At 40.6% G+C, this 14,887-nt stretch overlaps 1 protein-coding gene across 12 annotated transcripts in view; it reads right to left on the bottom strand.

Moving 5' to 3' along the window:
* Positions 1 to 2,005: 2,005 nt before the first annotated feature.
* Positions 2,006 to 14,887, bottom strand: part of Fmnl2 (formin-like 2) — a 275,441-nt gene continuing 262,559 nt past the window's right edge. For 4 of the 12 annotated variants that reach the window (XM_087655114.1, XM_087655117.1, XM_087655123.1 and 1 more), the window contains 5 exons: positions 13,805 to 13,968; positions 12,919 to 13,020; positions 9,940 to 10,038; positions 8,919 to 9,042; positions 2,006 to 3,963 (listed from right to left, as the gene is read on the bottom strand). In XM_087655114.1, the coding sequence (XP_087511240.1) occupies positions 3,854 to 3,963; positions 8,919 to 9,042; positions 9,940 to 10,038; positions 12,919 to 13,020; positions 13,805 to 13,968 (599 nt within the window). In that variant the 3' untranslated portion in view covers positions 2,006 to 3,853. Of the gene's footprint in view, positions 3,964 to 5,373; positions 5,468 to 7,046; positions 7,173 to 8,918; positions 9,043 to 9,939; positions 10,039 to 12,918; positions 13,021 to 13,804; positions 13,969 to 14,887 lie in introns of all 12 variants that reach the window. The other 8 variants (XM_087655115.1, XM_087655119.1, XM_087655125.1 and 5 more) reach the window with 3 other exon arrangements.

Raw genomic sequence — 14,887 nt, 5'->3', positions numbered from 1 at the left:
CCTACCTTTCTCCCCTAGGTTAAATACACTTACTGTATTTACAAAAAAAGGAAAAGAAAAATGATGCTGTGATCCTCCCCCGCATGGACCTATAAGAGTCTTACGGTTTCATTTTATGTTTCTGCTAATGACATGTACATGCATGTCTTGATTAGGACTCTGACTGCACTTAACAGGTGTAAAATATCAGTTGACATATGAAGTCATATGTATCCCATCATCCATACCAAAGGGCTCAAAGAGGCATCATTGCAATCAAAGCATACACTGAGAGAGGCCTCATGCATAAAGTACACTTGCAGGAAAGTCTAGTGACTGTAACGGCATGTCGAAAGCTTAATGAGTAAATTCATACTTGTAAGATAAACAACAACAACAAAAAAAAAACTGGGCTCTAGCGATGGCTCAGTGGTTAAGAGCATGGACTGCTGTTCTAGAGGTCCTGAGTTTAATTCCCAGCAACCACATGGTAGCTCACAGGATCCGATGTCCTCTTCTGGTGTGTCTGAAGACAGCTACAGTGTACTCATATATATAAAATAAATAAAAAATTTTAAGGGGATGAGTCATGGTTAACATTGTAACACTCCATGTCTTCTTCCGTCTCTTCAAAGTGACGTACACTTTGTTTCGTTGTCCTCCATTTTAGATTCCCCCCACCCCCCTGGTTTAAGTTCCTTAATAAGATGCTGTTAGACCTGCTGTACGCAACAGCTGCAATTGAGAGTGAGTGGATTGTAATTGAAGGCCATGCCATGAAGTTAATCTTTGACAGTGATTACCCTAGTGTAATTAATGTTTACATTTCAGAGAAACAGGCTAGCCCATAACCCTGCTCTTCGTTCTAAGCTATGGAGCAGATGACATTCAAGCTAAGCCATTTTTTGATATTCTGCTGTGATTGTTAATAGATTATCTCCTTGTTACTGATAAACTTTTTGTTCGTTTTTTGGCCCTGACTACTAAAATTTTGGGTAGGTGTTAGTCTTCTTGCAACTTCTCTACAACTGAAAAGGATTTGTTCAAAAAGGTGAGTAATTGGGATAAGGTTTATCTTTTCTATGTAATCACCAGATTTTTAGTTTTTATATTTGCATGATGTACGGAGCCTCGTAGATATAACAGACCTTTTGTACATAGAGAAATGGCATATTTATTAAATAAGTTGGATTTGTGTCGCCGTTTTTCTTTAAGTCTCTGCCCTCCTACCATGGTTCTCTGTACTGATTCGAAGTGGCCAGGTCCCTCCTCAGTATAGTACCCACTTTGCTTAAAAAGTTAGACCTTAATCCACTCGCCACAAAAAAAAAAAAAAAAAAAAAAAAACCCTATCAGAAAAAACCCATACTTGTTCTTTGAATCTTTTCATGAAAATGAATACTAACAACTTTAAACAGCTAGAAAATGAATCCTGTCTTGATAAATTATTCTTGAATATATAATAAATAATAAATAGAATGGTTTAAAAGTATTCATCTTCCACTGTAGGATTTAGTACTTCTGCAGATAAGTGTATGTTGAACAGCAAAGTGGTGTCAGTGATTTGGTGTTACTTATATTCTGTGTCCAATAGAAATGGACCCAGAAGGCCACAGGGCATTCCATTAACACTGGAAGAAAGCATGAGTAATTCTCAGGAGCCTGAATTGGATCCCCAACTAAACAACTCTTAACAAAAATTTCTAAAACTAATCAAATCTTCCTTTGAGCTTTGCTCCTAATAGTTACAGTCTGAAAATGTTCTGAATGTGCAGTGCCTTAAGACGCTTTAAATAGGTCAGAAGATCAAGTGTGTTTGACCACAACATGTGGGAAACTGGGTAGGAGAGGAGGGGCTTGTGTTCTTGGCTGGGCGTGCACAACTTTTTTTTTTTTTTTAAGTTATAAGAAAGCATATGAGGGAGCAGTTTTTCTAAAATAAACTACCTTTGGACTCTAGCCTCAAGATATGAGTCTATATAAAACAAAAACATACAAAGCAACAAAAGATTAGAACGTGACAGAATAGTAGTGTAAATAGTTTATTTGCTCAAATGGCATGAAAAGACCAGAAAAGTAACATGAATTGCTTTTATAAAACATTTCTAATATTGCTAAGAAGCAGGGCCATTAATAGACAAACAAGAATATGCCAACATTATTGTCCATTTGTACACTGGGAAATAGGCAGTTTGCTTTACGCAAATGCACACCTTTGGAAAACAGCTCATTTTTGTGAAAAAGGTCCAAATATTTATCTGACATCATGATCAAATTAATGTACTCACCAAGATGAATATTGACTCAACAAGACAACAATCTTGGCATGTTCTTTTTAAACTACACATTTATGAATGTGACAGCAAGTGGCAGTTTAAAAGAGATCTGTAAATAGGCAGACTACTGTGAAATGTGGTAACTGACTTTTAAACTGTCCTTGGAGTTAAATATATATATTTAAAAAACAAACTATAAGTTAAAGTAACATTCAGATTGTGTAGCATAGGCTGATGCATTTTAAAACAATATTTACAGTATTACCTAGAGGCTTAGGTAGGGATTAAAGAGAAGTGTAAAAACCATAAAAAACTGCACCAATCTTATAGCAAAATATCTGTACATTTTAAAGATCATATAACTACACATCCATGAAAAAGGGGACCTTCACCAAGGGGTTCACATGAACACAAATTTGGTGGTTAAATACTATACAATAATTTTTACAATTAATATACTGATGTATCAACAAGGTAAGCCAGAAGCAGAATATGTATTGTGAAAAGTACAAATTTAGCTTCAGTCCAGTCTTTGACTTTGGAATGGATCGAAATGCCTTGCCAGTGAGGAAGTAAGTGACTTAGTGAACCATTTAACCCTATCACATACAATTTAAACTTAATGTTAATTTAATTGGAATTTCCCATAAGTGAGAAGTACACAAAGCAATTCAGCCCTAATAACTTAATGTCAATTGTATCAGTATAATTTACAAAGAAAACAGAAAAGGACCCTTCGATTGTCAGAAGAGAATAAGGCCAGGTTCCCAACATGACACTAACAGAACACATGTAATTTTGAATGCTTACTGATAGAGCTTGTGGTAAAATCTCCCTGACTAACAAGGCACCAATTTCTATTTTAAGGATTCACCCATAATGGTCCTCAAAAATCAGAATACTGAGACAATTTTAGTGGTACTTAATAAACATACTTGGTGTTATTAAAAGCTGCCTCTAGCTCAAGTAACACAGTTCTGCAAATAAGTCTCACTCAGTGTCTTATGCCATCTTGCAGTCATACAAGTGAATGCTTTTATGCATTACCCTTGCACGGAAACAGCGTGAAATAAGAGAATTAAATGACTTGGAGTGGCACTGCAATTCATCCTGTTTGTACGTTGCTGGGACTTAATGGTAGAAAGATGTTATTGTGTACCAGCTTCCCTCTCTCTTGTTTCAAGTCCCTTGTTACAAGTTGGTGAATATGGCTCGAAAACAATTTCTTAGAAGACCTCTCAGCAAAGGAAGCCCATAGCATTCACATCCCTGTTATTTACAGATTACCAGGAAACCAGGGTGGGCCATAAAGGACAATCACAATGGCAAATAATGAATTTAATATGAAATTTACATTTTGGTTAAAAAACTGAGTAACATACTGATGTAAAAAGATTTAAGTCAAATCCTATTGCTTTGATTAATCTGAGCAAGTTACTTCCAATTTTAGGCACTTGTTAACAGGGGTTAAAAGGAGAACCCATTATTTTTTAAATTCCTATATGTTTACTAAATCTGAGCCCTTGAGAGTATTTCATCTGTATTGAAGGCTGGAATGGCAGTTTCATGTACACCCTTCTCGTGAAGGCGGTCTCAGGTCACATTGTTATTTCCCCACCATTAACAGAACGCAAATTCTGATCATCAAAGCGTCGCCTCACACTTCGTCTCACCGCATCGGCTCTTCTGTAGGGTTGGTTTCTAAGATCTGTAAAGAGGAAAATGCCAATGAAAGGACAGCAAGCAAGTACATCTTAACAAGACAGAGTCTAGTTGGCAGCCAGTCAAAGCAGCTTGTGTAGAGTCAACTAACAGGCCCTTCAAACCCATTGAGCATTCAACCAGAGGTGTACATCTTCCCTCAGTATTTACAATTCAAATAAGGTTTTGTAATACTGGTAGGATTCTGAGGCAGGTTATTTCCATCCCTGTTAGTAGCTTGGCTAGTTGAAATATTTTTAAATGTTTCTCCAATTGGAGGCTATTGTACACAGTTTTTTTTTTTTTTCCCGGAGCTGGGGACCGAACTTGCTAGGCAAGTGCTCTACCACTAAGCTAAATCCCCAACCCCTTATTGTACACAGTCTTAAAAAATGATTACAATGAACTTTTACTGCAAAATTCACTAAGCAAACTGTCTTGTCTATAGTTTTAACAAGGATAAAACAGGAACTACAGAACAACTGTTTATACCCCTTTAGATACTTGATACAATTTTTTTATGAATTTGAAATAATACTTAATACCTCCCTCCCTCCTGCTACCTAGTCTGTTTGTACTCCAATCTACAGGGGAAACAGGCCGAACTCCAACTTTCCACTTGATTGCTAATGCAAGGCAGAATGTTTGACATTTAAGAAGACTGAATGAGTAAGTCAGACCAGTGCGGTACATCCTGGGTGAGGCAGCATTGTTTTAGTGAGATGAAATTTAGGTAAGCACTCTTAGTATGAAAACATGCTTTCATAAATAAGACTGACAGCATTTAGCCTTTTGATGTGAGTTAAGACATGACAAAGCAAAAAGGTTTCTTAATTTTCCCTTTAGTATGGATTTTTATCGTGAACTCGGTCTTTTAAAGTAGGCCTAGTTTTTAAGTTGATAGTTTACATAGAAACTAAAACATTCTGCAGGGCAGTAGAACAGACCCATCTTCTTGAACTTGTCCCCAATAGGCATAATAACTTATGGCTCCTAAATAACTGTAAATTGTGACCCGTCTAGTCCATCTCAGACTAAACAAAGCATAGTTAGAGTTAATCTAATCTTCCCAAAGCCCTGTGATTGAGGGGTCCTCAGATCAATTATAAGATTTCCTCATCTTTCAAAAGCTATGGATCAACTTCCCTAGCTTCCCACTATATTTCATCCAGATAAAACTGGAGTTAACTGATTAACATGAAGACCAAAAAGAATTAAAAGAAGCAGATATAATCAACAATCCTTTTGTGAAGCCATCATAAGATAATATGAAGGCCAGCTGAAAAAAAGCCACACATTACTCACGTGAGGCACAAACACTGGTCAGATTCTCACCAGTATTACCCTTAACCATAAATAGTAACCACTGAACTGCAAACAGGAAAGAGGAGGAAGCTAAGTAAAAAGTGATGCTTGCCAGCTCTGTGTATCCTCCACCACCGGTGTGCTAGAAGAAATCCTTACCCTCGAGTGAACATTTGGAAATTTAGTGATATTATTCTTCTTTAAGGCTAAACAGAAAACAAAAACACAAAATGATGGTTAAGTAAAAATGGGATGAAAACAAAGCAACTCAACTTAGTGCTTAACAATGCAGGGAATGTTAGCTAACAGAGGGCGTAGGCTTCACTACAGGTTGTGTTAGGTTAAACAGGGAAGGACGAGCAACTTCCCACCCATCCCTGATCACCCAGGTTCAAGCTGCTTTGAAGATTGGCTCCAGAAAGACAGACAGTCCAACAGCAAACAGCCGAGCAGATGAAAGTTTTCAGCCAGTTAATGAGCACTGGTGGTTAAGTACACTGCAGAGCAGGCAATGACAGATCTTTTGATTCAAGGACAAGCACTCCTAGCAAATATAACTCATAGAATAGTTGTGCCGCAAAACACCCGGTTCCATGTCAACCTCAGTACAGGTAGTCAATGGCTATTGACAATTGGTAGTATGTTCTTTGATTCTTTTTTAAGCAAGTATGCATAGACATATTTGCTCCTTTTTTGAACATAAATACTAAGCCCAGGAAACTACTTGGACAACTCTTAGACCTCCCTACTTTGTTTTTAAATTCTATGAAAAATGCAATCTTTCAATGGTAAGTAAGTATACTATCTGTATTTCTGCTGCCATTGTCCTGCCAAGCAGATGAGGTATGACCTCATCCCCAGAAAGTACTGTGGTTTGACATGGAACAGAGTTACCAGTGAGGGGGTATAAGAAAGATGGGGAGCTCTTTAGTCTTTGCTTGCACCTCCTGCCTTGCATCTCTGCTCTTAATATGGAAATGCTGACAGCTGAAATGGGGCATGACAGTGAATAGAGGTCACCTGCCCAAGGCAGTGTTTGGGGCCATGGGTCCTGAACTGCTGGGTTAAGGCCAATGTTTTCAAGGTTTATTGTTGAAAGGGTTCCCAGTGTAAAGCTCATATTGAGTTCCAGCACACTTAGGACTGTATAAGACCTGAGAAAGGCCAATTTAGTGCAGCTTTAAAACCTTTCTCATTTTCATACAGAGTATAGACAATCTATGGTTTATATTGGCAGGAAGTGCATGTGCCATGGTTTGGGTGAGGAAGTCATTCAGAGGACAGTTTGCCTGAATTGCTTCTTTCCCTTCGTTTGGCTGCAGGAGACTCAATCTTAGTTGTCAGGCTTGGTGGCAGGCACTATAACCTGCAGGATCAATTGATTGTTCCCTGCCCCTTTTAATAATTTCATTACGTGTTAGCACAGAGAAGGGTTGAGAAGGAAGATTTGATCAGTAAACCTACTAAAGCACAGTAAATACTGCTCTTAGTACTTACTGTTTATTCTACTAAAAATGTCTACAAGTGGTTCTATTAACTGTCACCCACATCCATATTGTTGCAGGAATGTGGTACATACATACATACACACATACATGTACTGAAAATGGCAGTGAGTGTACAGTCATGACTGAAATACAAAACCATGCAGCACGAAGACAACAAAAAAAATGTAAAATGAAGACAACATTCCACGCTAGCATAGTGCTTGGTCCTAAGACATGGGATATGTAAGGGGTGGGGGAGGAGGAGATAAAGATTTAGAAAAAAAAAACCTGTAGTGACCTTTTAATAGTATCAGGTGACAAAGAGCAATAGTTTAGTAATGGTATTCTTCAGTGAGAACAGGTTCGCAGAAAAACCGAGAGCCACGCTTGGCGGTGCGAGCAGTAAAGGGCACAGTCTTCAGCACTGCATTGAGAATAACAGCCAGACAACAAACAAGTAAAAAGCCAGCATCTATTGCATTAGTACATGGTTAGTGCAAGAGGAAGAGTAGGTAAGAGAGAAAGCAATTTGTATTCCAGTTCATTAAAGTCAGAAGAAAGTGCGACTTCCGAGTTGGGAAGCAAGAACTGAAAAGTCTGAAGGAAAATCTATTCTGAGATATAGACAAAACTACATTATTCATTTCATAAGATGTCGTGGGTATGGAGGATGGCTTCATTCTCTTGTCTTTAAGGCAGGAGCTGAAAAAAACTCTAGTCACAGATGACCTTTAACTCCTGATCTGCCTTCCTCCAACATCCTCAGTATTAGGATTACAGACAGGTTCCACTGTGGCCTATGTCTTTTGAGTTCTTAATGTGCAAAGTTGGATGCTTCCCTAGTCTCAGATGAATCTTGGTGTGGCACCTAGGTGTTTACCTTCATGGGACATGCAGAGTAGAACTTCCCTGTGCAGAGAAGGCAGAGAAATGACCCACAAGGAAGACTATGCAAGCCACTACAGAATACATGCAGACACTGGGCTCCCAGTGAGAAGAGATTGCCATTTTCACTAGTCATTCATTTATGCTGCTTTAATAACAGCCAAGGAATCCTTTATTGACTTTAAAAATCTACTCTACATATCGACCTTAACTTCCCTGTGTTTAGGATGATCAAAAAAGTGTGGTTTTAGAACCTATACATCCCTATTCACAATTTTGAGTAAACTACAAGAATGCAATGAATCAATTATATTTTTAAAAAACTAGAATTTGACAAATATGAGTAACTACACACTAATATTAAAGAATATGTAGTTCTGAGTGCGATAAAGAATAATGTGGTTATATTTTGGTCAATTTTAAAAGATGCATACGTAAGTATTTCCAAATGAGGTTAGAGGGAATGCCCTAAGGCCTGGGGATTGGATCCTCAGGGAGAGGGTAGAGGTACAAGTTTGTACATTTAACAGGATGGACATTAGCTGCACAAACATCATATAACTGTCTTTACTTTACAACATAGGTTTAAACCTTACCACAAGAGCAAAATGCCTTAGGTATGTATCTTAGCTGATAAACAGCATTCATGTGGAAAAGACATTGAACAAAAGTTATTTACTGCTAAATAGCCCATGGCCTAAGTTACCACCCTGAGTAGTAAGAGGCAATACACAACCCTGGAGAATTGGTTCAAGCAGAAAATACTAAGCTGTGGGGTGTGTGTGTGTGTAGACACCCTCAAGCTAGGTCAGCTGATATCAGTCTCCAGTTCTGAGACAGAACCCTAAAGATTCATCCAAACAAAAATATTAGCTTCCTGATGGCTTTGAGGTTTTTTAAGAGCATGCCAAGAGAAACCTACATTAACTGTTAGTACAGAGAATGGTTTCCCTTGCATCATTTCTATTAGGTAAGTATTTAAGAGTGGCCACAAGGAGGAAATGGTGAAGTATAACAAATCAAACCAATGAGGAACTTAAGGAGGAATACCTAAGGGTCCCCACAGATACATACGGGACAAGACTGTTCAGGTGTTGGACAGCAAACAATATCAGAAGGTACTTGCATAACCCTAGTTTACAATCTTGCTGTGTAATTCTAAATCTCATTAACCTAACTAAGGAGCTTTCCACTGCTACCAAAAGGAACTGCAACATCCGTATGTAGCCCCACTTGGATGAGGCGGTGTGATCACTAAAGACCACACAGACGAAATACCCTTTACCTGTGATAATGTCTTCAATGGCGCCGTCTTTTCCCTCGTACACGTGACGGTTATCTTTAACTTGTCGCCTTCTTAATTCTGCAATTAACTCTTGCTGCTGCCTCTTTGATTTATGGGAAGGAGACTGAGAAGAAAAGCAGAGACTGATGACACCAGCACCCCCATGTGGACTTTAAAAAGTGTGCCTGCGCTTTATTGAACAGCCTCAGCCAACAATACAGACACTACCATCCCAACATAATGCTCACATGCCAAATTTCAGGAAGCTTCTGGAAAGGCAACAGAAACTCCTAAGCTATGAACACACAAAACCCAGCTGGGCAGCAATGTAAAAGGTGTGTGCAAGTGTGTGTGTGTGTGTGTGTGTGTGTGTGTGTGTGTGTGTGTGTGTGTGTGTGTGTGTGTGTATGTGTATGTGTATGTGTGTGCGAGAGAAGAAGAATACCTACCTTGCTTTGTGAGAAGAGTCTTTCATTGACCCAGAGCTCATTAAGTAATACAGTCTGGTTAGCAAACAGCTACATCTGTCTTTGCCTCCAGCATTTATGGGTGCTGGGCATGAGACTTGGGTATTCCTGGCATGCAAACTGAGCTGTCGCCTTGGCCTGATGGCTTCTATGGCCATAGAGATAGCTATTAATAACCACAGACTTCTCAGACCTTGCAGCAAAACACCGCAAGCTCAGGGACTTTACTCATAATGTCCTTCAGCTTTCTTCCAGCCCTCCCTGGCCAAGGCTATTGACGAAGGTCAGTACCCTCAGATACCATGGAGCCTTTCCTAGTTCAAGGGATAAACTTATATGGAGGCTCTGAATATACACCTAAATTCTTATCTCTGTAAACTTAGCGAGGCTTCACAAGCATTCCCTTTCATTCCAGAAGTTGTTAAACAACATAATGAGCTTTTTCCCACCTGCCACCAGAAGGCAGTGAGTGGTCAGGATCCTGCACAAGTTAGCTCAGAACGCTTTCTACTTGAGCTTCACTCAGGCCAATCTGAGAAGCAGAAACTTCTTACCTTTGGATCCTGCTGCTCCATCAGGGCTTCTTGCTCTAACAGTTTTTCCATAAGAGCTTGTTCCTGCTTTTTCCTCAGCTCATTTTCCTCTTCTGCTTGCTGGGAAATACAATTTTAAAATAAAATTGAAAATTACATAAATGGAAACGATGGCTAAGGTTTCTTCAAGCCGTTATTATTTGGAAAATTCACAGTGGTTTGGGAACTGAAATAAAGGGGAGAAGGTCCTTCATAACCACTGTCTATGCCGACTCTGTGTGTCATTGTCTGAATGTGGCACGTCTTCAGACCAGCAGCTGAGAACTTTCCTGGTGAGCCTTAACCTGCACAAACAGCTTCTGAACCCCACCCCTCTGACCGCTGTTTTCACTTATTTTCAAGTGAGCCTGGTCTACTTCCAGAATCTCCCCACCTAATAACAGTTCTTCTGAAAGCCTTTGCTGAAGAAAACCTTCATTTCCATAGAACTATATAATCGCACGATGGGATTCTAGACTTATCCCAACAATTCTCCAAATGAGTCACAATGACTGATCTGATAACTTGGCAAAAAGAGAAAGAATGGACTTTGCTCTCCTGGGCCCTCTCTTGAAGTCATCCCTGCCCAGAGACTTCTGTTGCACTATAAACAGATGGGGAAGGTTATCTGTCTGGCTTAGGGATTGAAAATATTTCACAAGTTCGAGTCTGTCAATGAGGTTTGTGTTTTGATGTCTATTTCTCTCTCTTAAAACAATCTTATTTGTTGACTGTTTTATATATGTGTATATGTGTCTGCTGCTTTTTGTTATGTTTCCTTTTGGCTCCTAGGAGGGAAAAACTATTAATTTCCCAATATCACTTAATGTCCCATAATACACCATGATCAACACCATGTCAGACCATTGTTCAACATATGTAGGACAGAGAAAGATTCTGTAACATCACCATGTGCCCTCACCACAGAAGATACATGATCCCAAGGGTAAACAGTGAGGCAAAGGGGCACACTTGTAGACAAGCTTGACCACAGCATCCCAAAGACCACTGCAGGCACATGTCCCAACTGAAGCCTCAGTCTAATCTCAGCATCTCCCAGGTTGGAAATTTTCATGTAAAGAGATGTGATTATAGTGCCTCAAAGGAACCTCCTGGGACATGTCGTAGCTCATTAGCATGACTAGTGCCCCAGGGAACTACAGGATACCAGTTAACAGCAATGGATTCAAGGCAATGGATTTCTCAGCATCCCATCTCTGTGCATTCCGTGCCAAGAAGGCTTTCCTTATGCTCTTAGCTTACAACACTGTGCCATGATTTAAAGAGGTAACTATTTTAATCTGAGTAAGCCATTAACCTCTGTTTGCTTTACAAGACATGCTTGTCCTTATGCTTCCCCCCCTTTTTTTTTCTCAGAAGTTTCATAAGCAGCTAAAATCCTTTCCTCTACCAATATGACCGATGTTAAACGTAGAGAACACCAGGTAGGAGTTTGCTCTCAATATCTGTGGATTCCTCATCCATGAGTTTAATCAAATATAAATTTAAAATATTCACAAAAACATATCTTTACTAAACAGGGACATCTTTCTCATTTCCTAAATTATAACTTACAACTATTTGCAGGAACAGAGTAAGTTGAATGATCCCATACCCCATAGGCTTATATTTTTTAATACTTATTTCCTAGTCGATGGGACTATTTGGGAAGGATCTTAGTCACTTTTCTATTGTTGTGAAGAGACACCTTCACCAAAGCAACTCTTACAAAAGAAGGCATTTTATTGGAGACTTGATTATGGTTTCAGAGGTTTGGTCTAATTTCCTCATGGTGAGGAGCATGGTGACAGATGAACATTGTAGAACTACCTGAGACCTTTGTATCTTGATCCACAGGCAGAGAGAGAGAGAGAGAGAGAGAGAGAGAGAGAGAGACAGAGACAGAGACACAGAGACACAGAGACACAGACACAGACAGAGAGAGTCTGAGCCTAGTGTGGGCTTTTGAAACCTCAGAGTCCATTCCCAACTACACACCTCCTCCACCAAGACTCCACTCCTAATTCTTCCCTGACAGCTCATCAACTAATGGCCAAGCATGCAAATATATGAGCCTATAGGGGCCAATCTTATTGAAACCAACACAGGATTAGGAGATGTGGCCTTGTTGAAGGAGGTGTGTCACTGGACTTTGAGGTTTTGAAAGATTATTCTCCACCATCATGAACTCTGGAGCAGTAAGAGTAATTAAATCCTTACTTGTGTATGCTGCCTTGGTCACGGTGTTTTTATCACAGTGATAGGAAAGAAACCAACACGATTGGTGTGCATGTTGCAGCCAACCTAGAGACTTACCATATGCAGGAAGACCTGCAAGTTCTATGTAAGTAAGCACAGCACCATTTTATGTGAGTATCCTCAGAATCGTATCACCAAACCTCTGAAAGCAAACCCCGCTGGTACTAAAAGACCACAATTCTTCCTGGGTGCTAAAGATTTCTAAAGTCCTCCTGGTCATCCTTTCCCAAAAGGGACAATCTTTGAAGACAATTTTCCTTTCAGCCGCGTGCTTTTTCACCATCATGTCCCAGGATGGGTCCAGATTGAAAAGAGAAAGCAGCTGTCTGGTACAGCATCATCCTTCATTCCAAAATGTCAAACGCCAAGTCTAGGAAGTCTCACAGCTCAGTCACATCTGGTGCCCATCACCTTGCTCGTGTAGGACAACAGTGGTTACAAAGCACCCCTAGCCCTGCGCCACAAGTGGTAAGGCAAGTGCATTGGGTTTCTTCCTGAAGTCATGGCTCCATGGGGAAAATGAAGCATCATGGCCTGAGAGCCCTAAAAGCTGTCAGCCTTAGCAGGAGCAGAAAGTGATCACCCAGATCTTGTGCCCAAGGCCAAGGAAAACTCTGCAGAGGACTTAGGTACAAACACATCTTGAGGAGGGCATCTATTGGGAAAGTAGAGAGGAAAGCTACCCAGTGCCCCCGTACTAACCTTGTAGGCTTTCACAAATCGAACAAAGACAGGGAAGAACACTGAGGGTGGAGTTGTCTTGGGATTTTCACCAAAATACTTCACCACATCATCAAAGGCATCCTGGAAAGAAGCAAGTTTTTCTTGAATATCATGGGTTCCATTACTGGGGCTAGATACACTTGGCCAGATAACTAAAACAAGGAAGCTTGCCCTGTATGCCATAAGATTCACCACATCGCCTCTAATACCTCACTAAGTACACACACACAAACACACACACACACACACACACACAATGAGCTATTTCTTTCATGAGTTTCCTAAGACCAAGACACAACTCCTTACCACAACATCAGGAAAGATCATGAAAGCATTGTGGCCCTAAATCCTAACTCTTTACATCACACTCCTTGTCCTAGTCCCATGAAAGGGCGCAGTCTCTTCTGTGCTCCACCACAGCCCCGACTAGGAACCAGCCCTAGCTGGCTCCAGTCCCCAGCACTGCCCCTCTGACTCCATGATGATGTGCACTGCCCTCCACTCTAGGTTTACTTGTATATCAGCAGTCTCTGCAGTGGCAGAGGAGGATGAAATCTAAGATCTACAGAAACCTTAAACTCCAAGGATATTGCTTTGGGAGCCCAGGCTTCGTGTGTCACAAAACGGAATACAGACCTGTGCTAGAAGAATTTATGGGGGAAATGGAAGGGACAGAGAGGACTTCTACAGAAAAGCACAAAAGGCCACCCTTGGAAAGGGCACTTTCAAGGACAATAAGAGGGAAATTAAACATCATTAGCAACATAAGAAATTGATCCACTAACACTAGAAAAATTCATCATGACTTTCCCAGCACAGAGCCTGTGCCTTGGGTGAGCTGAACGGGCGTGCTCTCCTGGGCTACCTGAGCAATCTTAGCATCGTCCTGCAGCTTCTTCAGCTTGCCCTCGTTGTGAAGGATGAACTCTTTCAGCAGTGTGTTGTGGTCGTGCATGGTATACTCCCTCTTGGTTAAATCCATTCCCCTCTGCAGCTCCTTGACATCCAGCAGAACATTTTCAAGGGAGACTGGGGGAGAGACCACGACATGTCAGGAAACTTCTGAGAGGAAGTCCAGCTGCTGATGCCCGTTCTCGGAACTTTGTAAGGCTTACTTAGGACCCTTACAGCTAGGTCCCACCTCTAGTCACATGAGTAATTTACGAACTGCCACTGTCAAATGCAATAAATTCTTCATATGCACTAACCCTCCTCTTTTATTAGCACACTTTGCCAAGGAGGAAAAGCAACAAAGAATTTCCATGGCCTGCCATAAGTCACACAGTTCAGAGATAGCAAGGGCCTGGGAAAACAACCCCAGCCTCCACTTCTTGTGCGGAAGACCAAGGTTCCACCCCCATCCAGCCCATTGGTTTCCTTGTAAGTTCCAACAGAGCCAACAATTTTTTTTTCTAGCCTATTTACTATAGATGCTTTGCACTCCTGTAACTGTCCAGCAGAGGGCAGAATTTTACCTGCTCAACTGTATGTAATTGCTCAGAACACAGAGATTCAAGGCAACCTTAGACAGCCTTCTCTCTTTTTTTTTTTAACCATTTCTTGATTCAAAGAATTTGGCATAAACCTTGCAATAACGCCACCACCCATAGTGGGCACACTCCTCAACTTTTATGAGCCACTTTCCTACAGAATTGGTCCCATTTTGATTTCCCTGTCACTCAGCTCTGTACACGACACGGATGAGTTATGAATCAGTGTGGTGTGTTCGTCCCTTACTAGACCTGCACTGTTCTATTCCCAGAGCTTCCTCCAGTTTTGACCCCATAATATTTCTGATAGTGAGACGTGCAGAGAACGCACTCAGAGCTGTCTGCTGATCAGCAAAGGAGTGGTCCTGCCTGACCACATCGAGGGGATGTATCAGTTAGCCTGACACCGGCTCAGCCAGTAAGCATATCAGTCTCTGTGTTTTTCTCACAGAAAAATC

The sequence above is a fragment of the Rattus norvegicus genome, chromosome 3 (genome assembly GCF_021556685.1).
Source record: "Rattus norvegicus strain SHRSP/BbbUtx chromosome 3, alternate assembly SHRSP_T2T, whole genome shotgun sequence".
NCBI lineage: Eukaryota > Metazoa > Chordata > Mammalia > Rodentia > Muridae > Rattus > Rattus norvegicus.
The sequence above is the reverse complement of the archived record's forward strand: the minus strand, read 5'-3'. Positions and strand labels throughout refer to the sequence as shown.